The sequence below is a fragment of the Psittacula echo genome, assembly GCF_963264785.1.
Source record: "Psittacula echo genome assembly, chromosome: 3".
Taxonomy (NCBI): Eukaryota; Metazoa; Chordata; class Aves; order Psittaciformes; family Psittacidae; genus Psittacula; species Psittacula echo.
In genome coordinates this window covers 64,554,260-64,579,794 of record NC_137736.1, presented here as the reverse complement: position 1 = coordinate 64,579,794, position 25,535 = coordinate 64,554,260, and the positions used below count along the sequence as shown (strand labels likewise).

The 25,535-nt window shown below is 44.0% G+C and overlaps 1 protein-coding gene across 1 annotated transcript; it reads right to left on the bottom strand.

Annotated features, from left to right (window-relative positions):
* Window positions 1-1,275: 1,275 nt before the first annotated feature.
* ATP4B (ATPase H+/K+ transporting subunit beta) lies at window positions 1,276-8,247 on the bottom strand (the record flags this gene model as incomplete). The annotated part of the gene is made up of 7 exons (XM_080612364.1): window positions 1,276-1,500; window positions 1,671-1,763; window positions 2,472-2,528; window positions 3,861-4,060; window positions 4,751-4,864; window positions 6,082-6,210; window positions 8,136-8,247. The coding sequence occupies 7 exons, from the start codon at window positions 8,245-8,247 to the stop codon at window positions 1,339-1,341; spliced, it is 867 nt and encodes a 288-aa protein (XP_080468490.1). The 3' UTR covers window positions 1,276-1,338.
* Window positions 8,248-25,535: the final 17,288 nt, after the last annotated feature.

The window sequence follows — 25,535 nt, the reverse complement described above, 5'->3', positions numbered from 1 at the left end:
TTACTTTGGAAGGATGCACAGGGGGAGACCTGTGTTCCAACAAGGATATAAAGTTCATTTTCATTCAGTCTCTTACAACACAGGCAAAGCTCCACCATAAAAATTTAAACATGAAAGGTCGGGGTGTGGGGGAAAATTCTTACATGAGAATGAATTTTTTCATTGTTTCTGAAATGCAGAATGTCCATTTTTTCTAAGAAAGGCTCAAATACCATTTTTGGTGTTGAAGCAGAAATACTCTCCTGCAACTGGATTATTTCTGCAAGTTGGCTGTCTGAATGTCTCTGTAGTAAAGGAGGTCAACCTGTTCCATCTTCCCACCTCCTAAAATGTCCAGGCAGTGAAGGTGTAAAATTATTTCTTCTCTTTAATACTTTTTTGCGTGTGTGTGTGATGCGTATTCTCTGGTGAAAGCTTCCTGGCCTTCAACTAACATAACTAAACTATCAGACACAGGAGTCTTGTGTCTCTGCGCCATATGTGATTGTTAGACTTCTCTGATTTCAGATTAACTTAAAGATTCAGTCTTACTTCAGCATCTTTCAGATCATTCCATGTAACCCCAATGTTATCATTGCAATACAAGGCTATCCTACTGGAAAAACAAATAAATGACAACTTCAAGTAGTGAAACGAGCACAGTTCTCCTGGGTGTAAGTGGAAGTTACAGTCTTATCAGTCATTTTTATTAAGTTATATACAAACAGAAATTGTAAGTGGTACAATAAAAATCTGCAAGCTAGAGGGCGGATTTCAGTTTCTTTTGCACCCATTGATTTGTCAACTACAAAAATCCAACTTGACTGTCTAGTAAAAAAAACCAGTGCATTGGGATACAGATAATTTTAATATACTTTTCTAATTTATACATCCTATACAAGAAAGACTGAATTATATTACTTGCTAGTATCTCAAAGTATCAGTTAAATTTTCTATCAAATTATTTCTCAATACCCACCATTCAGTGTCATACATAAATTATTATGGTTTGAAAAGTGACAGAAAATGTTTTGATCCTATACTTATTTTATATGAATGCACAGCTGCTCAGTTTAGAGGAAACTTGTTTTGTACAAATACCTGCATGAAGGCAATAGCATACCATAGCCATGGGATATTAAACTATGTACATTGAGTTAAACCTCATCTCCTTCATGGACTGAGAGTGGTATCTTGATTTTTAGCTATATGGCTCATCTTTCAGTAGAAAATGTCTCTTTGCACTGCTGTTTGCATAAATCTATATGGCAATCATAGTGAGAAAATAAATATGGATAAATGTGATAATAGGTGAGTTTACTCTTCACACGTGTTTTTCAGAAGTGTCTCTGTTGCTGCTCAGTCTTCGATTTTCAATTTAAATTCCACTTTTCCTTCATATGGATCATGAACGTTATCAAAGGTAATTCCAGCTCCAATGACTTTGCACACTATTCTATGTTCTACATTCCTCGTAATGTTGAGAAATTTCACAGCTACCAAAGGATTGCTGTAGCTGGGCTAGGAGGAGGGGGAAAAAAAGTACTTTAAATTTACCCTTAGCAATTAAAAAATAAAATCTTTAAATTAACCTTCTCTCCAGTTCTTGTAAGACTGAAGAAATGCTCCATATGTTTCACCTAATACTAAGGTAAAGAAGAAGAGTGATACTGAAACATATGAGCACCCACCTGTGCCTTTTTTCCATAGTAGGGGAAGTAGTGCAGGTTGAAGGTGCCATTCACAGGGTAGTAATCCACTTCCAGCAGGCGAGACTCCTCACCCTGTTTGTAAAGTAAGGAAGAAGCTTCACTGGTTAGGCAGTTAGAAGCCAGCCCTGGGAACATGCTTTGGTGCTGCCGAAAGCTGCGTAGTCTGCAGTAAAACTCAAGCTCAGCAATCTGTTTAGCGCTGGCCTTAGTGTTATTTTCCAAATAAAAGAGAAAATCTCCTTCTGTTACTATTGCCAAGGAAAAGAGTCAAGTGCTCTTTCATAGCAGTTGTTGCTTCAGTGAATGGGGATCTGCTGCAACAGGCAGAGAACCTGAAGGAGCTGCGCTGAGGCACAAGCTTCACTACTTGGAGCTGAGAGAAAACAGCAAATGTTCTCTGCAGCACACAAGAACAATTGTGATGTAAAATAAAGCAGATGTTTGGTTTTGGTTTCGTTTGTTTGTTTGTTTGTTTGTTTGTTCTTAGGATGTTCTTAGGACAGGATGGGGCTTTAAGCAACCTGGTCTAGTGGGAGGTGTCGCTGCCTGTGCAAGGGGGGGTTGGAACTAAATGATCTTTAAGGTCCCTTCCAACCCAAACCATTCTGTGATGCCTGCTGGTGCAAGACATCTCACAGAACTGAGAATATTCCCAGTAGTTAGCCAGAATGATCTGATGTCCAGAGCTGCAGTGTGATCTTTCTGGTCGCAACTGCACTTGACTCACTCGCAGAGCTGCAGTGACTGAAATTTTTTGAGACTCAGACCTTGTACACTTACCACATATGTACAGTTCACCCTTGGTGCAGTGCCATTGCCAGGGAGAAAGTTGATAATCTGAAATAGAAAACACACATTTGGTCATCTTGGGAATTGTTTTGAGATGAAAAACAAGCAAGTTGTTATCTGAGCTTCAAAGGATAGCTGATGTATTTCTGCATAAAGCACTGTCAACCAGATCATCTCATCTTATGTACCTGGGTGAAAAGCAATGTCATGGCTGGGTATTTGTGAAGCAGGCCTCTGCAGTGCCTGGGATGGGCATGGCCGATGGGCTGTAGCCTGGCCAGAGCAGGTGGCTCTGAGCCTCCTGGCATGTCCAACCCATTGACCCACATGTGCCACTTGCTCCTTCTGATGCTCAGGCAGCCAGGGGTCTCTTAAACCAGCTAATTGTGTGACAACAGAGGAAAAGCTGAATCTCTTTGGTTTTCATCTTATGCCTTGTTAGAAAACTTTGGCTTGGGCATAAACCCTTGGGTCCATTTGATCCTGCAAAAATAGTGGGCTTGCATCCTACAGAAGCAAAGGTGGAAGAAAGTAAAGCTTCCCAGGCACTATCCTATCGTCTGCCGGGGCTGGTGTGCAGCCTTGCTGAAGGAAGCACAGGCTCTTCTTGGAAAAGCTTGCCAAAAACTAGAAGCACAGCTCTGCTCCCACAGTTAGATCTTGCACAGATTCTTGAAAATGTTGAGGGTGAAAACCAAAAAACAAGTGATTTTATCCGTCAGGAACTGGAGGACAATATGAGCTCTTTCTACCAAAACTGAGCTAGAAGGCTCAGGATTTTACCTGAAAGCAAAATAAATGCTTATGCTTCTGTCTATGTCCTGAAAAAAGAAAGGAAGCTCAGAAGATTCCCTTTTCCCTCTCCAAAAGACACGTGTTGGTGGTTTTCACTGAAGAAAATGTCCACCGGGTTTGAATTCTGTTTTTGTAGGTTCTGCTAAATATTTTCTTTGCTGCCTGGAGAAGTAAGTTGTGCGAGTATCACCTCTCTGGAATCACTTGAGTTCCTATCACATCTTAGTGCCCCAGCTGAACGCACGTGATCATGGTATTGCAGAACAGAACTCTTTTAAGTGATAGTTAGCTGGATGAGAGCACTATGGAAACGCTAATAAAACTAAATGAAAGCCAAAGCTTTAGAGAGTCAGTTCAGACATCATTTTGCCCTACGTTACTTTTCTAGGGGTAGTGAGCAAGTGTCATTGTTTGTCTGGTAACTGGAGTTTTCTTTGGAAAAGCATATGAATTTCTCCTCCCAGAATAAAGCAGAGATCAGAACCCATGGCACCAGATGAAACAGCAGCTCCCCAGCACAGACTTGAGCTATTAGGGGTTTCTTGGTGAATCTTTTCCTCTTCAGCACCTTGAGCTTGTACTTACCCTGTTCATTTTTATAATAAAACAGGGTTTTCCTTCTGGAAATCCAAAAGTCGGATCTGTGATGCCAGAGCAGTTTTGAAGCATATCTGAGGTAAATCTGCAGGATAGTTTTGTTTTATTTGGGCCATCAAAGGTGTCCTGGAAGAAGTAGGTGTCACTGGTGCAGTTGATGTTCAGGTGCTGAGCAGCTGGCGTATATGCTAGATGTGTGAAGGGAGAAAGAAAAATTCCCCTCTGAAGCTTTTTCATGTGTAAGTTATACCTCCCAATATCAGGCTGGAGGTTATATCATGGGAACGTAGTACCCAGAAAAGAGATCAAATTGAGTTAAGACTGTCAATTTGTGTTGATCGCTCCATATAAAGTCAATTTCAAATACAATTTTTTTCAGTACATGTATGAGATGATATATAGGCTCAAGAGGAACATAAATGTGTTAAGATATAAACAGGCAAATGGAGCATGTAACCTACTTTGACTATACTCCCTGATGGCACTATGCAAAAGCTTCACAAGACTTATTATGGCACTTTGATATTTGTAGTCATGGACAGTATTAGGTTAATTTAGACAGACTAGTTTTAAAGACCTTTTTTCCTTGCTGTTCCTTCAGAATTTTTATTGGCCTGTTTTATTAAGGCTATTTAGGATTAAACACAGTAAAAGCTCTGAATCAGGGCTCTGCTTTTAATAGACATGTTTAAATATGTTTGATTTATAAATTCACGAGGTGATTTGCTCGGCCCTTTTAGAAGATGCAACTTCCACTCAAAATCTGTGATTTCAGAAGGACAAATGTAAAATGGAAACACTGACTTAAGGTCCGCAGACCTAATACGGGAGATGTGACAGCACATTTCTTCAGTATTATGCAGGAAACCTCATTTTACCTGTTAGAAAAGTCTGAAGAGTTGTCACTAAACCTTCCCAGGTTTTGTTGTCAGATATGTTGTAATAAATTTGCAGTCCTCTATCCCCATAAACATCAGGTCGTAACGTTACACCTTTATGGGAGAAAAAAGGGAAGGCAAAGCAAAGGAGAGGTGCCAGACACAGATTTGTTTGTTTAAACTCACAACAGCTGTTACGCTGCTTCAAGACTCACTATTATAAGTGTAGGAGATTCCCAGGCTTTGCTGGGAACAACTTAACCCTGTATGGAAACCATCTCAGCAGTGAGTTGCTCAACCAAAACCCTAAAGCCTCGAGTGCTACTAAACCCTATTCTTTCCACGTATGTGTGCTGTTACCAGAACAGCTTGCAAAATCATTCCAGCAATTGCACTGGATTTCCCCGGCACTTGTTAAGAATCACAGTTGTAACAGTCACATCAGGTTAAAAGAAACAATCGTACTGCAACATGAGAAACAGCTTTCTCAAAGTCACACTGAATATTTTACAGGAATTATTTTGCCAGCAAACACCCAACTTACTGAATATTGGGAAACTTCAAAATACAACAGCAGTAGCTGTAAAACACCATTAGGGGGCGTGAAGTTTTAGCAGTGTGTACTGACGATCTCTCGCTGATGATCTTCCCAGTCTCACTTCGTGTCCCACAGATCTTTATTCCTAATCCCAGGTGTCTCTGTCTTCTTTATATGTGCTTGGCTGCTGGCACAGCAATCCCGCTGGGAAAGGATTTCTGCTGTCCCAAGGCCTTTGCAAGCACGGAAATACCCACCCCGGGCAGCTCACCCCAGCACTTTCCATCTTGCCAGGCAGCCCAAAAGCCTCTGGCATACTTGGGGCACAGAACAGAAACCGGGAGTTTCCCAGGGGTTGACCGCTGCCCGTGGGGAGAGGAGGTGCCCTGCAGCCTGGGAAGGGCTTCCCCACTTGCAGGTGACTGCTACAGGCAGGCACTGGTTATCTCAATGGCATGATGAAATAAATATATATATTCATTTGTATCATATTACATCGTATTAACTTATTGTATTTAATATATTTTATATTATATATAAATTGAAAATATATAAAAGAACAAATGAAATAAAAGCATCAATAATTTTTTTTAAGCCTAAAAGTTTTTTCAGGCAGAGGTTAAATTTTGCAGGGAACATTTGGGCAGAATTGACCTGATTCGTTCCACATTTGTCTTCCCTTGCACCCAGGCTCTGCCAATGCCTTTCAGCCCTGCCCCATGCAGCCACTGCAGGACCCTGGGGAGCTTTAGCTTTCTCCCCTGAGCAGCAGCAGCCTGGACCATGGCAGTACCTGGGGATTTCAGCTGGTCTTGGTAATCCGGCTCATATGGATTCACTGTCCTCATTAAAGAATAGATGGAGAGTGCAAAGAGCCCTGACATCACCACGTAGAAAGCCAGGTAGTACAGGCTGATCCACACTGTGGAAAGAAATGGGGGCAAAATCTCATTTTTCAAGCAAGGTGGCGCAATGTTCCCTCCGTGGCTGGGACCGTCCCGGCAGCAGAAACCATCTGCTATCTGTCCTTGCCCCTGGGGATGCTTTCCCTGCAAAGGAACAGGTGCTGTGGATGTTCTTCTCTACACTCAAAAGAAAATTTTGGCTGTAAATTTGTTCAGTTTCACAAGGATTTTTGCAGTACTTGGTGCTTAGCTGGGACTATTTAAAGCTTAAAGGATTGCGTGGCTTCTTGAAGTAACTTCGTATAGTAAGACCATTTATCTACTTACTACACATGGACTAAGTGACACAATTGAGGTATTTCTTCAACAAAAACAAGTTGCTCCTTGTTTTATTTGGATGACATATGTCTGCATTTCAGGTGTGTTGATTGCAGACCTGTATCACTTCACTGCCTTTTACAGCTGAAATTGCCTTCAGCAAAATGTGTTAGTTTTCCCTCTTGTTCTGGTGTAAGATGCAGAATAATGTTGTGTTTCTGCCTGTGCATGGCTTTTGATGCAGCTGTATCCTGGGTAGCATCAAAGGAAGCGTGACCAGGAGGTCGAAGGAGTGATTGCCCCTCTACTTTGCTCTCGTGAGACCTCACTTGGAGTATTGTGTGCAGTTCTGGTGTCCTCAACATAAGGAGGACGTGGAACTGTTGGAACAAGTCCAGAGGAGGGCCACGAGGATGATCAGGGGACTGGAGCACCTCCCGTATGAAGAGAGGCTGAGAAAGTTGGGGCTGTTCAGCCTGGAGAAGAGAAGGCTGCGTGGAGACCTCATAGCAGCCTTCCAGTATCTGAAGGGGGCCTACAAGGATGCTGGGGAGGGACTATTCATCAGGGACTGTAGTGACAGGACAAGGTGTAATGGGTTAAAACTGAAACAGGGGAAGTTCAGGTTAGATATAAGGAAGAAGTTTTTACTGTGAGAGTGCTGAGGCGCTGGAATAGACTGCCCAAAGAAGTGGTGAATGCTCCATCCCTGGCAGTGTTCAAGGCCAGGCTGGTCAGAGCCTTGAGCAACTAGCCTAGTGTGAAGTGGCACAGGGGTTGGAACTAGGTAATGTTAAGGTCCTTTCCAACCCAAACTATTCTATGATTCTATAATGTGTCTTACATACAGCTAGCTGGTTGCCCTACAAGCAGCCAGTGGTTATTTGTGGGGGTGGGTGTCAGAAACTGATTCCCTGTAATCAGCACCTCATAGGATCTTCTCTCCAAACTGGAAAGGCTAATTTTGGTTTAATTTTCTGTAAAAATCTGGTGTTAAGAGTGACCAAAAAGCTACACTCATGGGCTTCACAGCAGGAAAAAATCACCTGGAAATCTGCAAGAGCAGGCATCCTCCTTACAATGGTCAGGGTTACCCTTCCCAGAATGTAGATCAGAAAACGCCTCTTTGTTGTAGACACAAGTTTGGCTACAGGCAAGGAGACTCAGCTGAAATACTCACTAGCATGCAGTGATAAGAGATCAGAAGATCTACTGAGCAGACAATAATTTCAAAAGGAATTTTTGAAAAGCAGAAAGTGTTTCAAGAGATTTGGACAAAGCCCACCAGTTAAGCAAAATTCTCTATATATCAGAACCCCTTTTAGTCAACAATGTCAGAAGCACGTTGTAACCATCACCCTCAGCTATTAATAAATTAACTGTTAATGTGTAAAGTTTTGTCCTTCTGAAGTATTTGGTCCAAACCCAGTTTCAAATCTTCTTAATATTTGCAGGAACTGCTTGGATCAATGTTTTGATCTAGTTGATTCTGAATGTGGCTCAGAAACATATATGCAAACTGATGTCTTCAGCAGTTCCCCACATTATTAATTAGGATGACCCTCCACCCAAAGTTTTGAAGTGTACCAGAAGGAAGAGGAGACTCTTGTGTGTGAAAACCTACCCCAGTTAATTAAGGTCCTTCCCATGAAGAGCTTTGTTTCTGGATTCCAGACAAAACGACGGAAATTTTCCATCCGTTCGCTGCAGGTCTTTTTTTCATTTAAAGTTGCCATTTTCTCACAAAATTTCCCCAAAGGCGTCCTCCTTGGAAACTAAGAAATTCAACCAGTGCCCAAACAGTTGCCCAAGAAAAACACTTTGGGTTTTATACCTTCTCCACTGAAGGTCACCAAGATTACTTCCTATACCAATGAAAGCCCCTGATCACTATTATCAACTCACAGCAGATACAATTCTTTATAAAGGGTGTTGATAATGCTGGGGTTGAGGCTGGCAAGGAAAAGTTAGTTCCTATCAAATGCCCTTCTCTTTTCTTTTGACTGCCTTAGCAGATCAGCGGAGTTACGCATTTTGCCAAGTGCCTCTAGGGCTTGCAATAGACTTACGGTGATAGCTGTTATCAGAGCAGATAAAGTGAAGTGGAACTTGTTTCTCTCTCAGCTTTCTTTCTTTTTCTTTTTTTTTCCATTAACCTGCAAATAGTGGATATAATTGTGCCACTACAACCTGTAGCCATCTGTTGGGATACAGGGGATCGCAGCAGGAGTGGGTGAGGGAAAAGCACCGTTTCCCAGAGTGTTTGCCATGCTGCACAGCTAGGGAAATGCAGATCAGTGTTATCCTGTTTTCTGCAGGGAATGTTTTTAGATCTCTGACAATGCTAACTCAGATTCAAAGTATTTATAATAAAAGTTTTGCCATGCAGTTATATGATGAGGCAGAGCAGAGAACCTACAGGTGTTATCTAACTACCTTTTCTATCTGCTTTAAACTAAAGGCTCCTATGTGCTCAGAGGCAGACACCCAACCCTGACCTCTACTGTGCCCACAGGAGCAGGACTGAAACTGTCCCCAGCACCTTCACATAGACAGAAAAGCAAAGGACTCATGGCAAATGGCAGAGCCAACGGGTTCTCTAAATGCCCCTGCTGCAAGGGGAGCTTGGGTTTTAGAAATCCCTTCTGGGTTCGCTGGTATCCTTGCTGCTTGTCAAAGTTGTTCGCTAATGCTCTTATTCTGTTACTCAGTCCCATTAATATCAAACCCAAAATTGCCTGGTGAATTCAGCAGGGCCAGGGTTTTATCCTTTTTAACTAGGTGCCTGTCTTTCACTCACTTCACCGGATGACTGGTGGGGGCGAAGTCTTTAAAATGGGCACATATATAAGGTTAGCTGAGAGCCTTTGGATTATTTGGACATTGAAAGAGCTGTAACTGAGCCTGTCAGCTGGAAAAATATGGCTGTTCTGTGAGTTAAATAATGCTGAGTTTCTGAACATAGAGATTTATTGTGCTTTTCTGCCTCAGACCAGGCAGCATGATAGTTTAGTGTAATAGCCACCATTTGGGGTGATTTAACTTCTTTTCAGATGATGAAATAGGAGTCAGACCAAGTAAAAGAAAAATCAGATTTACAGACATTTGATCAATTTCTATTTCCAATAGAAAGAAGAGGAGGATGAACAGAAAGGTACTTTCAGTCACTGTATCATGAACTGGCTGATATTCATGACAAATGAGTATATTTTTTTAAGTTAAAATAAGACAAGGAGATTGGGCAGTGGCCTGAAAAATGATGAAAATAAAACAGGCGCCCAGAGGTTAAAAGGCTCGTGGAGGCTCCCACGTAGCAGGAACAGAGGCATGAAGAGGCTAGGGAGAAAAGCAAGGAGGGATGTAGCAGATCTTAGGCAGGATTTAGCTTTTTCTGTGTTGAGCAGGAGCCCTTCGGGTGAATCCCATGGAGGAGAGCAACTGGACTTGGTGAGATGTGGAGTCAGAGGCTTTCTGAAGAAAGAGAACTGTCTCCTGGCAGAAAGGTGATACTTCAACAGTACAAAGACTTCAGCAGGCAAATAAATGTAAACAATTTAATTATTAATAATTACATTACATGCCAAATTATGTTCAAAAGGAAAATGTTACTTCTGTTTTCACACAGTGAAGATAATGTAGATATCACCGGGGTACTAGTGTCTGTACAGGAGGCAAAGCGGAGCCTCTCGAAACATAGTGAACATACTCTAATGAAACTCAGGTCAAGGATTTTCATGTGCTCTTCTCTCTTATATTATACTTGTCTGCTCCCATCTATCATTCATTGGGGAACCTAAAGCTCTGCTGAGTTCAGCAACACTTGCCCTGCTGTGGCTGCATACTGTGAAGGAGACTGCAAAAGCAGGAGGGCAGAGCCACATGTGGGAGGGTAAGAATGGTACGAGGCATCCCAGGGGTACCATGTGGGCAATGGAGGAGGAGAAATGTCGAATGCTTTCATTTCAACTGGGTCAAAGAAGTTCCTCAGGATTTGTATATTCCAGAAGAGGCAGGAAAATGGTGGTTGAAGGAAAAGCCAGATTTCAAATGGAGGGGGAGTGCCTGGCTGCTTTTAATGCTGCCTGTAACCCGTACATAATTTCCTAGCCTAGATTCAACAGTGCCGGCCCTACTAGGCAAAAGTAAGGTGGCCACATGTTTCAAGTGGATTCTCCTTATTCCTGAACCAGGGTTAATAAAATTCAGTGAAAACTGAAAATGAAAACGCATCACTTTAACAGCAATATCTACAATAAAAGGCAAGAATAAAGCAGAGAAACATTACGGATGAAAATCTGTCCTGACTAGAAGCTACAAAAATACAAATTAGATAAATGCATTAACCACATTAATATAAAAGTGCAAATAGAATTAGTATAATTATGTCTTTATTGTATAATAAGCTATGTACACAGCACAAATGAAATACATAAATATGGTAAACTAAATAAATTACAAAAATGCATTTACATAAAGAACAGAAATAAGAAAAACAAAGTCATATAACAGTGGTCGCTTAGATTAACATGGTTTCTGTCTTAGATTTCTCCTCCAGTATTGGAAATTGTTAATGAAAATGTCAGATATTTCACAGTGAAAATCAAAAACATCAGTATTTGGAGAGGGAGTGATACATCAGTAGATGCAAGCTGATAAACTTGCATTTTATTGATGAAATCACCAGGACTTCTGAGCCAGCAATCGAACTTAAAAACAAGACTTGCTTGTGGGAGTGGTGCTGTCTGTGTCACCAGCCAGCTGCTTGTGGCTGTTGCTTGGTGCTTGTGAACAGGCACTTCCTATTTAAAACTGGTTGGATAACCGGAGAAACAATTTTTGTTAAAAACTGAATTTCACTTGCATGAGTTTGGCAACTCGACTTCGAAATGGAAAAATATTAATTTTCCAGGTTTATGTTTATGAAATAGCTTGTTAAAAAAACCCAAACAAACAAAACCAAAACCCCAGCACAAACAGCAAACAACAATGTATGTAATTCATATAATACAGGTAGAACCAGGCAACAGGATTCGGGGACTGCAACCACTGCTAAAGAAAAGTGTCAACAAGCCTGGTCACCCATGTGGCTGAGCCCCATCCCTGAGCACGCAATAGGTCCCCTCTGCATAGTGTCAAAAAACCCGCCTGATGGTCTGCCTGCTGCACAGCCCTCCCCTCCTCCAAGACTTAGACATGGAAAAGCATGCAAAAATATTGATTATGTCTTCAGTGAGACCAAAGAGGCACCATGAGGGGCTTGGAGGAGACTCAGGGCTGTGTGCTGCATGCTGTGGATGCCGCCTGGTCCAGAGACAGGCACAACCATGTTGCCTTCATGGGCTTGTCCCCTCTCCATCTTCTGCTTCACAGCAGCAGAGACCATGAGAAAAGAAGGAAGAGCTGCACCTTCCTATGTGCCTGAGTACTGAGTGTAGAATTTGGCTGTTTCCCACCACCCTGCAAACAAACTGACTCAGAACTTGTTATTTCCACTGAAAGGCTGGAGTAAAGTTTGGGATGAAACGAGAAGAGATTTCTAATGACAGATTTTCCTCTGGTTTTTTTCTGAACATAAAGAGAAATCTATCTCCACAGGGCTGACCAGAGGCCTTGACACCTTTATTTACCTACTGAACTGCACAGGAGGCCAGGGGAACCTCCTCCTTCTCATCTCCTGCCAGGTAAGGTGGATGAAATACTGGAGATGGAAAGCTGTGAGCAGAGGGTACTGACAACACCTGTGTGTGTGCAAATGTGGGGGGTAAGGGGGGGTGGCAAACCTGCCGGAGGAGTGGGAAGGGGAAGTGTTGGTGCATAGAGCTGAAATCGGAGCTCCATGATACGCCGGCTGCATAGCATGGCTGAGCCACGGGCATGACCCATGTGCAGCTGCAACAAATATGGAATCCTTGTGTAAAGTCTGTCAATGAAAATGAGCACTGTCTGCCTAAGGAGGTTTCTCAGGGTAGGACAGAGTGATGGCTGCTCTATGGGATCTGCTGAAGGGCTCCTGGGCACTGCAGTGATTTGTCACTTGTTACTGACCAGTGGACAGCTCTTCACAGCCCTGCTGGAGGATTACTGGTCTGAGCACCCTCTTGCTGTATAGTCCATCAGGACTGAACCAGTGCCTGCTTTCCTCATCTGACCATAGAGGGCTGCCCCTCAGCACCCAGTACTGTCCCAGTGCCCTGGCTTTGTGACACCCAGTCCTGGTCCCTCTGCTGTGCCAACCCCTCAACCCTGAGCCTTTTGTCGTGTTTAATGTACCCAGAGCTGCTTGAAGAGGGACTGATGTTTGCTTTCCTTGGCTGGTGCTTATTGCGTGCATTGATGACCTTGGGCTGGCCACTGAAGGGAAGGACGGCTGAAGGAGAAGGTTGCACAGGAGCATGGGGTGATAACACGGCGCCGCTTCCCCTCCTGGGGTGGGCAGCCATGCTAGCATCAGTGTTACGGTTTGCTCAGGGCACATTCTTCTGCTTACTCCGGGCATGGTGTCTCGCAGGGCAAGGCAGCCTCCATTCATTTTCCCTCTGACCTAGGTGCCAGCAGGGCAAAACCTGGGCGTAGGGAAACCCCGAAGCTCCAAAACAGTCGTGGACAATGTGCACAGGATGGCTGCACCACTGTGGTCAGAGGAAGCTGGATTTGTATGCACAAAGAGGGAGATGAAGCCCCTTCCTCTCCTGATGGTTTGCACATTTAGCAAGCTTGAGTAATGAGCTTGAAGGCCACTTCCGTAGCACCATGCTTTAAAGGTTAGATCCAGGATGAGGTGTTATGTCCCAGAGATGTTGCCCTGAGCAGAGCTGTATGCTGGCACGCCGCAGCAGGCTAGGCCTGCTTTACACAGAGCTCCGGACACTCCATACTTCCTTGAGCTGCTTTAGGTTTGCTCAGCACCGAATGTGTCAATGTTCATAAAGCATTAACTTTGCCCACTCAAGATAAGAGCACTGATTCCTTGTTCATGGGCAAAAGGGATACTCATCGAGTAAAGCCAAGGATTTATTGTTAGCGTAACTGAAATCTTCAGACTCTATTCATTATTGCTGCAATTCGCTTATACAGGAAACAATAATGATATCATATGTAAATAAAAAATAAGAAAAGCAAACATGCCAAGGACACCTGGTCCACTAGAAAAGCTGCTGCTACAAATAAATCCAGTAAACCAGAGCTGCTGGGAAGTCAAGAGAGGCCCTCACTCGACATGCCTGATGGGCCTTGCTCCTGAGACTTGTTAGCAAGCCCATGGCTGGCCAGTGGTGATGGCAGCCCTGTATCAGGGCATCCTGTCACGCCTGGGCAAGCCAGGCACCCCTCAGGAACCACAGCGCCTGGCCTGGGGGGGTGTTGTGGGTGGCGGGGACAGCCAGAGGCATTCCTCACTGAAGAGAAATCCCATCTTGTTGAAGTTATGGTAGGCTCAGCCTTCAGATCTGTCCAGGTGTGCCAGGCTGGGCTTCTCCGCCGCATCTCTGGCCCCACCATAGCTATAGGGCACTGCCTTTGTGAGGTATTGCTTCCCCTCACCATTGTCTTCTTCCCTTATGCCTCCCTGCTTCAAAGACTGTTGAGATATTGCTTAGCCAAGCTATTAATAATGTAATAACTCTTCAATCTTACTTCCTAAGCCAGTTCTCCTACACTCTGTTACTGCCACTTTCCTTTGAACGTCTCCCAGCTTGTCAGTGTCTTCAGGGTAATAAGGTGCCCAGAATTGAACGCTTTTGAAGATGTGGCCTCACCAACCACAAACCCACTAAAATCAATGGCAATGTGCCCATTGGCTTAAATTTACTTTGGGATCAGTCCAAAGAGAACACTGCTTTTCAGCTTGTTAACATGATGTCTCAGCATGAGCCATTCAAAATGAATTAGGGCTTGCTTTATTTTTTTTTTACACAGCCCTATCAAATTGCAGATTCTTGTGTAGTTGCTATTCAACAAATTCTCCAAACTGCTTTGAGTGCTGCTTCTTTACACAGTCCTTCCTTATATTCATGTACTTGACCTCTAGTTTTGTATCTTGTACTCTGACACACTGTTATTTTCTGTTATTTTGCCATGTTATTTTCTGTCCAAGTTTCTAAACCTGCCAGCCCTCCTTGTGCTCTTGCTCCATTTCTGTTGTGAAAGTCTGCTGCAGACAGGCTGACCATTTCTTTTGCGTCAGGACCAGATGCACACTGGTTCTCAGGTGGGTTTATGAAGCTTCTGAGTGTGCTGTTTTGGATGTTAACTCTGCATCAGACTGGGCAGACAAGGGTCAGCTTCAACTGTGTGAGAAAACAATACTGAGTAGAAAACAGCATCTTGAGCTGAGGGTGTTAAAATACCATTGGGAAAATATACTTTTACAGATACCCCTCATACTCATTGAAAATTTCCCTTAAGTATGCATGGCTGATTCCTCCTCTATTATCAACCTGAGTAATACTATATTTGCCAAGAGCTAAATCCCCATAGGCCTTATTTCCCCTACTGGTGCTAATGAAATATATATATATATATATATATATAAAAATATATGTATTTTTTTTCAGGCCGCTAAATGGAAATCAGGCCAGCTAGAAGTGTAGGATTTTCTTCCAGTATAACCACATGGCTTTTTAGTGGCTAATGAGCTCACTTTAGCATGCAGGGTTCCTTTGACACTCCCTGTCCCTCTGGAGCTGCTCAGCTGTCCTCCTGGCCTTGTTGCAACAACAGACCGATGCTCTTTTAATTGGCATGGTTTCTATTGCTGCATAAAGAGATATTTGTTTGTGTTGAATAAAGTATTCCGAGCTATCGAAAAGCATGACGCAATGGTGCTATGCTATTGTCCTGGGTTCAGCTGTAGCAGTCATTTTTCTCCTTCTTAGTAGCTGATGCCGTGCTGTGTTTTGGCTTCAGTCTGAGAACAGTGCTGATAACACACCAATGTTTTTAGTTGCTGCTAAGTAATGCAACAGGGATCAAGGACTTTTCAGTCTCTCATGCTCTGCCAGTGAGGAGGGGCACGGGAAGCTGGGAGGAAGCAGGGACAGGACACCTGACCCAAACTAGCCAAAGGGGTATTCCATACCACAGCACGTCATGCCCAGTATAGAAACTGCGGATAGTCACCTGAAAGGTCCAGATCGCTGCTCGGGCCGGGCTAGGTATTGATCAGTGGGTGGTGAGCAATAGTATTGTTCTTCACTTGTGTTTATTGTTTTCTTTACCTTTTCCTCCTTTTAGTTTCATATTCTCTCTCCTTGTTATTCCCCTTATCATTATTATTATTGGTGGCAGCAGTAACAGTTTTGAATTACACCTTAGTTACTGGACTGTTCTTATCTCAACCAGTAGGATTTACATTCTTTCGATTCTCCTCCCCATCCATCCATGAGGATGTGGCGGGGGGAAGAAGAGAGGAAGTAAGCAAGCGGATGCGTGGTTCTTAGTTACTGGATGGACTTAAACCATGACAGCTATAAATGACCCCAAACTCAAACCAGATTGTTTCTCAAAGATTCAGTTCTCACTGCCTCTTGCTGCAGTAGGGGTAATGGTGGGGCTGTGATGCTGCTGTCCTACACCCATACATGCAGCAGCAGCAGTAGTAAGGTGCTGGCACAGGCAGCCTCCACAGCATCCTTCCAGGGCTGCCCAAGATCATGCAGGGTGGGTACAACACCCCCAGAGTCCTCTGTGGTGAGGTGTGCATGTTTCTATGGCTCTAGAAACTGCTACATACCCCCCTTTGCACAGCTCCTGAACCATGCATGCTGAGAAGCATTTTAAAATGGTGCCTTAGTGATTAAGGAAATTGCAAAAATAGTGCGTTCAGTCTTTATCCGAAGGCAGAAAGATTTCACAGAATGGTTTGGGTTAGAAGGGACCTTAAAGATCACCTAGTTCCAACCCCCTGCCTTGGGCAGGGACACCTTTCACTAGACCAAGTTGCTTAAAGACCCATCCAACCTGGCCTTGAACACTGCCAGGGAAGAGGCAGCCACAGCTTCTCTGGGCAACCTGTGCCAGTGCCTAACATCTTCATGGTAAAGAACTTCTTCCTAATATCTAATCTAAATCTACCCTCTTTCAGTTTAGAAGTCCCTCTCCAGATTTCTAGTGGGCCTCCTTTAGGTACTGGACGGCTTCCTGATAGTGTGACAGCAAATGCTAAGGAGGGATCCTCAAGAAAAGAGGAGGTAAGAGAAATCTGAGGACAAGGGCTCAGGACAAGCAGGTTTTATTATCGAATGATCTCTGTGTGCCTACTTGTGGAGCTATTAAACCACAGGCCTAAGCTACACTGTTTTCTGATACAATCTTATCTTTAGATACCTGGCGTTAAAAAGGTACATGGCTACAGATGAAACAGTTCCACTTCTAGCTATTTGGCTACAAGACTTAGAAAACTATGTCTTCAGAGGGACAAGGTCAACAGTTTTAATGGAGATATCATCAATACAAATGCTGGCTGAATCGACATTTCACGGGAAGGCCAGACTGAGAAAATTATTTTAAACCTGAGAGTTTCATTAAAATGGGTTAGGAACATTTATGGCACTTTTGTGTTTAGCTGTCATCCTACTGAGATGGGAGCAATTCAGAATATGCCTATGCATCAGAATTTAATTATCAGTGTATCTTTATATTGATCTGACTGCCTGGGATCAGCATCTATAATGGATAATGAAGCTTGTGATTCCAAGGCACCATTATGAAGCTCCAGTATTTAGAATTAACTACTGCTAAAAGCAGGAGTTGTGGAGACACTTGTGAATACAAGCCTGGCTCTCACGATATATTCCAGTTACTGTAAAGGACTTGTTCTGTTCCTAAGCTATAAGACAGACACAAAGATGTATTTGTTGCATTAATCAGTTGCCTCGTACCTGCAGCTAGATTTATTCCTTCCTAGAAAAAAGTACTAAGATTGGCAGACTTCATGGCAAGGGTCACTGACTACCTTGCAAGACAGTGAGCCTGCTTCTTATCTAACTTTTACAGCATCACCAGAAAGCCACACATGTAAACACATGTAAATCTGAACCATCAACTGAAGAGAGAGAAAACAACAGATCTGATTCAGATATCAATTTACCCCAATCAGTTGAAAGATGCTGTTTGAATTATGTGCTTACAAGCCTGGGGTCTCACCATGTGAGCTGTCTGCTTTTAGTCCCACAGAGAAGTCTCTCATTGCATTCATAAACCTGTGGAGCACGATTTGATTTCTTTGATAATAGAATCATAGAATCATAGAATAGTTAGGGTCGGAAAGGACCTTGAGATCATCTAGTTCCAACCCCTCTGCCATGGGCAGGGACACCTCCCACTGAACCATCTCACCCAAGGCTTTGTCCAACCTGGCCTTGAACACTGCCAGGGATGGAGCATTCACAACTACTTTGGGCAGTCTGTTCCAGTGCCTCAGCACCCTCACAGTAAAAACTTCTTCCTTATATCTAACCTAAACTTCCCCTGTTTAAGTTTAAACCCATTACACCTTGTCCAGTTGCTACACTCTCTGATGAAGAGTCCCTCCCCGGCATCCTTGTAGGCCCCCTTCAGATACTGGAAGGCTGCTATGAGGTCTCCACGCAGCCTTCTCTTCTCCAGGCTGAACAGCCCCAACTTTCTCAGCCTCTCTTCATACGGGAGGTGCTCCAGTCCCCTGATCATACTCGTGGCCCTCCTCTGGACTTGTTCCAACAGTTCCATGTCCTCCTTATGTTGAGGACACCAGAACTGCACACAATACTCCAAGTGAGGTCTCACGAGAGCAGAGTAGAGGGGCAGGATCACCTCCTTCGACCTGCTGGTCACGCTCCTCTTGATGCAGCCCAGGATACGGTTGCTTTCTGGGCTGCGAGCGCACACTGAAGCCGCCTCATGTTCATTTTCTCATCGACCAACACCCCCAAGTCCTTCTCCGCAGGGCTGCTCTGAATCTCTTCTCTGCCCAACCTGTAGCTGTGCCTGGGATTGCTCTGACCCAGGTGTAGGACCTTGCACTTGGCATGGTTAAACTTCATAAGGTTGGCATCAGCCCACCTCACAAGTGTGTCGAGGTCCCTCTGGATGGCATCCCTTCCCTCCAGCGTATCAACCGAACCACACAGCTTGGTGTCATCGGCAAACTTGCTGAGGGCGCACTCAATCCCACTGTCCATGTCACCGACAAAGCTGTTGAACAAGACCGGTCCCAACACCGATCCCTGAGGGACACCACTCGTTACCGGTCTCCAGCCGGACATCGAGCCATTGACCACAACTCTTTGCGTGCGGCCATCCAGCCAGTTCTTTATCCACCGAGTGGTCCACCCATCAAATTGATGTCTCTCCAATTTAGAGACAAGGATGTCATGTGGGACAGTGTCGAACGCTTTGCACAAGTCCAGGTAGATGACATCAACTGCCCTGCCCCTGTCCATCAGTTTCGTAGCCCCATCACAGAAGGCCACCAAATTGGTCAGGCAGGATTTCCCTTAGTGAAGCCATGCTGGCTTTCACCAACCACCTCCTTGTTTTTCACGTGCCTTAGCATGCCTTCCAGGAGAATCTGCTCCAAGATTTTGCCAGGCACAGAGGTGAGACTGACTGGTCTGTAGTTCCCTGCGTCATCCATTTTCCCCTTCTTGAAAATGGGGGTTATATTTCCCTTCTTCCAGTCGTCGGAAACTTCACCTGACTGCCATGATCTTTCAAATATGATGGCCAGTGGCTTAGCAACTTCATTCACCAGCTCCTTCAGGATCCCTGGAATTCATGAAGCTTCTTTAGTCCTGGTGCTCTGCATACTCCTAACGAGTAACAGCACTGCTTCATACACAGCAACAGAGAGCTACTTACCCTGGACTCTAAAGCATTCTCAAAAGGAGGGCCCCTTGGCATGCTTACAGAGGGGAACATGGAGACGGTGGGCATCCATGAGACTTGCCAAAAGCATATTTTGGACATGACCAGGTTTGATAATTCCAGACCAGCTTTTTCCAGCCCTGCAACACAACCTGTCCAGAAATAGATTTTATCCAGTACTTTTATTTTTCTCCCTGGCCAAATCATGGATTTATCCTTCAAGTTTAGAATGATAATTTCAGTGCTTTCAATGAAATTGTACAAGCTGATTTGCTTGCTCAGCAGGTGACTCTGAACTGGTAGTCATAACATTTTTTCAGGTTATTCTGTTTACATGGATATTTGTACTTCATATTCCAGGACAAACCCAGGATGAAAAAAATACCTTGCAGATACAAAACTGTGATGAAGACCTCAGGCTGTTTATGCGGCAATGTTAAAAATGGGGTGATAACTTCTCACAGTCTGTACTGAATACTACTCCTGTATGAACAAAAGTGAGTAGGAAATGTCTTCTAAATGACTGATTCCAGCAGTGTCGTTGATTGGTTGTTGTCCAGAGGCGGGCATAACGATGCAGGGTCTTTGGTCTGATTGTCCCAGACCACTGGCATATCTACAGATGGTGCCCAGTTTGATTGTTTTTCCCATTTGTGTTTAACAGTTCAGGTTTTTCCTCCTGCCCTTTAAACTCCATGTTGCAATCCACCACTGTGAAATTGTTACAGTAGAAGTCTGAATTCGCACTTGAAATGTGGCTCAGAAACAATAGATTATTTGGAAAGTGTCTCCTGTAATAGCGCTGAGCTAAAAACAGAATGAGTGGAATGATGCACAGCAGAACCAGGGGTAAACAGGAGCAATAAGAGAGGACATAATGACTAATAACTATGGCAACAAGATACTTTCCAATTAGAAAACCAGGGACTTAAGTGAAGAGTTTCTTTCAGTTTAGAAAGACAAAGGCTTGTCTTAAGGGTAACCATATATACACAGAAATCAAATAAATCAAATAAAAAAGATATCTGTACTTCAGTTGCTATAGTTTTTTAAGGAACATCTTAAAAAGGACACGGGGCAACGCTTTTTATAAACCTACTGTAGGACAGCAGAGAGGATTACAAAAATTCTTCAAGGGATCCATGGCAGACTGTTGGAGAAAGACCTGGGAATGGGTCCTGGGAAAGCCAATCTGGTGAGAGGTGAGTAGTCCTTTCCCCTCTCAGTTACCTGTGCAATGTCCTTTGCTCTTCTTGCTCACGCAATGGATAAACAGACCTCCAAACTGTCTGGCACAGACCCTGCTGTTATTTTGTCATGCTTTTTTTTTGAATCCTGCTCTTGCTCTCAGCTGTCAATATACTCCACAGTGCTCCAGCGAAACTTACATGCTTAGATACCTTAGGTATGTAGGTGCTTGCCTTGCTGCAAGTGGATAAAACATAGGTGGCTAGGGGATGTGTTCATATTGCCTGCATATGGTGTTCATGTTGCCTGTCATGGCATCAGAGTGCCTACGTGACCAGTCAGGACTCCCTACAGAATCAGCAGGGAAACAACACCCAATCTGACTTCTCTGAAGCCAAGTACAGATTACTCATTTGAAGTTATTTCTGAATTCCCAAGGCTGGATGGAGGCCATCTGGGGTGAATCCTGGCTGTGTCTTTCTGCTCACCCAGGGTTTACTGGGGCATTGACACCACAATGAACACCAGTGTTATTGTGGTGCCTGGGCAGGCATATGATGGGGAAGCAGTAGGTTTATTCATAGCTTTCTTTGGACAGATTCAGAAGTTTTCAAGTTCTCAAGCTGGGAAGCAAGCCCATTCTCAACACAACTTAGATCAAGGTGGGATCCTTTTGTCTCCCTGTTTGACACAGCATGAAAAGAGCAGTGCAGAGACTAGAAGAGGGAAGCAGAACACTGCAGCTGGACCCTAGAGGAGCCACATCCCTGAGGAATGCAGTAATGGCTAGTTTTAACTAAACAAAAGTGATCTGCAACATTCAGATCTGGGATGCTGACATATCCCTGCAAGCTAAATTTAGACTTTGTTGAAAATCCCTTGAAGCTCATGCCCATTCTTAGTGAAGCTGCATCATGACTTGAATTGAACATTCATGATTGAATTGAACAGTTCATGGTCTGAACTGTTGCCATACTGCTGAACTCCCAAGATTTGTAGATCTACAAAAAATCCCATTTCTCACTGCCAGGACTCTGTATGGTGGTTGCATATGTGGGTCCCTCCCCTTCAGCATTTAGCACCTTGCAATACTTCTGTGAGGATGTGGAGGGAGTGTTGTTATCACTGTTTTCAGGTTGGAAATGGAGACAAACACAGGCTCAGCAATGTGCCCAAGGTCACAAAGGTAATCGGTGACAGAGGAGGAACTGACAAGTCCCTGAATAGCCCCTGCATTAATGCTGCTCCAGTTGGCCATATAGACAGTCATCACCTCAGTTGTATGTGGAGCACCAAAATGTCCTAATATCCAAGCCCTGTCTCCCTTCTTCAGCTGCAACACCAATAGCATCCTTCAGCGTGCAAGTGAACAGAGCAGGCTGTTCCTTTCTGCGGTCCCAAGGACAGCAGCACCCTCTTAGGTGGGGATGTAAGGGGCAGAAGGGCTCACTGATGATGCTTTCTGCCTGCTTTGTGACTGTAAACAGCTTACTTTTCTTGACTCAATAAAGTCATTTTAAGTGCCAATACTGCAAAATGCCTTTCATGATAAATGAATTATTAGTGGGTAGCTCTGAGGATGGGTAACGGGATACAGAGACTTTCTGGGAGAGCTCACGATACCTGAGCTGAGGCCAAGGTGCTCTCGGGGGCACTTAACACTTTGTGGCCCGTGTGGTTGCCTGAGGGGCTCCAAAGCTGGGTGTGGGGTGCAGTTGGGTGGGTACAAAGGATACCCGCTACTCCTGGAAAGGACATCTGGGGCCAGACACAGGCTGTATTGAGCTGGGGTCCAGAGTTCACAGGATCATAAAATGGCTTGGATTTGAAGAGATCTTGAAGATCACATAGATCCAACTCCCCTGCCATGGGCCAGGACACCTTTCACTGGTTCAGGTTGCTGTAAACCCGGTCTAACCTGGCCTTCAACACAAGTTCCCCAATGTTTTGCTGCCCCCCTTCAGTCAGTCAGCACAACTGCATGTGAGACCGTCACCAAGCCCCTTGCGGCAAGAGGTGTCCTGGTTACAATGAACACCCACACTGCATGGCCAAAAAATTAATGAAATGTGGGTAATTTCCAATTCCATCGTATCCCATCACCATAACACACACTTCAGGGACCCAGAGCTCTAGCACTGAGACCTGGATGAAGCTGATGAACTTTGGGAGAAAAAGAAAAGCTTCTGATATACTCTGAGGATACCAAGGAATGCAGTTTTGCTCCCTGTTGAGGTTGCTCATGCTTTCTTCCTCCTTCGTGTGCTGCTCTGTTTCTCTCCTGGCTTTCACCTTCTACTTCCTGGCCTCTGCCTTTACAGGTGCTCTGAGATCCTGCCTCTCACCCAGTTTCCTCTCCAACCGCATATGCCACTGCCTCCCTCCAGCTTTGTCTGCCTCATGCTTCTGACTGCGGAATGCTTCTAGGGGGGGAATCTGACCTTGTTCCTGGACATGACAGTTGTATTCATGTCACAGGTTGTACTAAAGTTGCTGGTTTTGGAGATTTCCATCTCAGTCATATTAACTGTTTAAGGGGCTGTCAGGGTCCAGGTCACATGGCAAAATGCATCAACCTGGGCTCAGGAGGAAGCATTCACTATGAGCTGCCAGCCAAAAGCCCTGCAAAGAGGATGTGCTTGTGCTCCCTTGCTGGCAATGCATATGTCGAAGAGCGTTTGCTGTCTACTACATGCCTGAAAAGTGTGGGCTTGCTAAATCTCTGTCTTAGGAAGTAGTCTAAAGTAATTGTTCTAAAGTAATTGTTGTAAATGTCAAAAGTGTTCCTAGTTGAATTACTATTTACATCCCCACTGATTCATTGCTGGACTCACTAACAGGTACCAACAGTCACCCAGAGCTCCCACAGCCCCCAAACTTACTGGACACAAACAGGGTAGCTGGGTGTGCAAATATACCCCCGTCACTAACTTGTATGTGGTCTCATTCTATTGAAACACTTAAAGACTAGTTGTTTGGATCCTATGTTGCTGGGGGAATAGGAAGGAGAGTGTCGATATAGGATGACAGCACTTTCTCTCTTTATTTATATCCATGAGGAATGCATGTGTCTGCTTCTTCCTAAGCATTCCTGCAAATATATCTATAAATCAATGTCATTTTAACCAGACAGTCAAGAGGATCAATAATCCCTAGCACTAAGTATACCATACAGCATTGATCACCCTCTTTTATCTGCACAATATGGAGTAAAGCCTGAGTGCTCCTGGTAGCTGTTAGAAGTTGCCGTTCAAGTTACACGTTTTAAGGATGCACATGTGCAATTGCACTGATCCAAAGGACAAAGGGCTAATTTGGTGAATATGTATCTCATAATGGACGAGATAGCAGGTTATGATCTACTGACCACATGTGTTATCTGGTATATCCAGAACATCATCCTGTGTGCAAAGGTTCAGTGTGAAGAGCAGTAGATGGAGGAACCCATCAGATCTTTTGGCTTATTTGAAGGTTGGGGTAATAGCTCCTATGAGAGAGACCTCCAGCAAAATCAGAACTGCTTCTGTGGGTGAGGACCTGCCTGTACAGCTGTCCTCAGCACAGAGCAGGAAGCACAAAGGCAGAGCTTTTGAAACTGGTATGCTTGACTGTTCATTATTGGTCACCTTGAAGAAAGGGCACAATTAATAGAAAATACATATATTTTTTGAAAGTTCTTTTTTCAATTGAAACAACTTCTACTGCTACTTAAGGTACTTTACTGGCAGAAAGCTAGGAAAATTAAGTTTCTCCAGAGCTAAGTGTAAAGTACGGTGTATCAACATCTTATGTCTTTATGCTCTTCTTGGGAACTTCTTCCACAAGTTTTCAGATCAATTGTGGATAGCTTCTGAAACTCTAAGCTAGATCACTATAGCAAAGATTGAACAGAATTTCATAGCATGTGTCGTATACTGAGGAATACGAGTAACGAGGAGGGTATTCTCTGGCCCCCAGCAGCAGTACAAAGCAGTGTGGAGAGGATAAGGAAGAGTGTCTCAGGGACCATACTGAAAACACAGACTCTCAGCAAACACTGCCAAATGCTATCACCAGCAAGCACATGGGCTGGACATCTTCTCAGGCCTCTGTTGCCTGTTGTTTCTCAGGTTCTAAGAAATGCAAGTCATACAGTGAATGAATAAATGAAAGTAAAATGTTTCTAAGTTTTAGTTATTTTCAATGTATTTTACATATTACAAATTAATAAATACCCCTTATTTTCTCTCATGGATTTAATGGATTCATACGCTAAGTTCAGATGCAACACCTGTGTTGATGCTGACTCTGAGAAAGCTTTACACAGGGAAGAAAAGTGACCTTGGCTAATACCTTATATTCAAGAAATCATTATTTGCTTTCCTACAATATCTTATGCTTATTTTTCTCCAGTAACAGTAATACAGCTGTTAGTATCTTATATCCATCTGGGTCATGGATGCTGTTGACTCTCACAGGATGCCTTTCAGCTCTGCTTTTGCAGCATCCCCCCATTTCGGCTCTTAGGGTTGACCTCATACAGTCTTTTTAGTTGCCAAACCAAACCAGTGGAATCGTTAAATAATGTAAGTCTGGCTATTTGAGGAGCAACCTGAGGAGGGCATATAACGTATCACCTGTGCACACACAGGGTGCTGAACAAGCTGAATATGATCACGTGTGCTTGGGGCCCCAGGAGAGAGGCTTGAAGCTGGGACGAGGGGATGGTCTCCCCAGCACATACATTTTGCATTCAAATTACGTTTTAGATTTGTGATTTTTTTGGTTTTTTTCTTGGGCAAATGGTTTGCAGGACACTGCAGAGAATCTGTGACGTGGATTTTTCCCCAGCTCAAGTGGCTGCACCTTGTGGGGGCCTTTGGTCCAACATCACCAGACAGGGAAATGCTCCACATCTTAAGACCACCCTCCCAGTGAGAAACAAGAGGGGACCCTTCTGGCCTCATCCAGCCCCACCGTATGCCATGGGGCAGGAAGCCCCAGAGGATCCCCG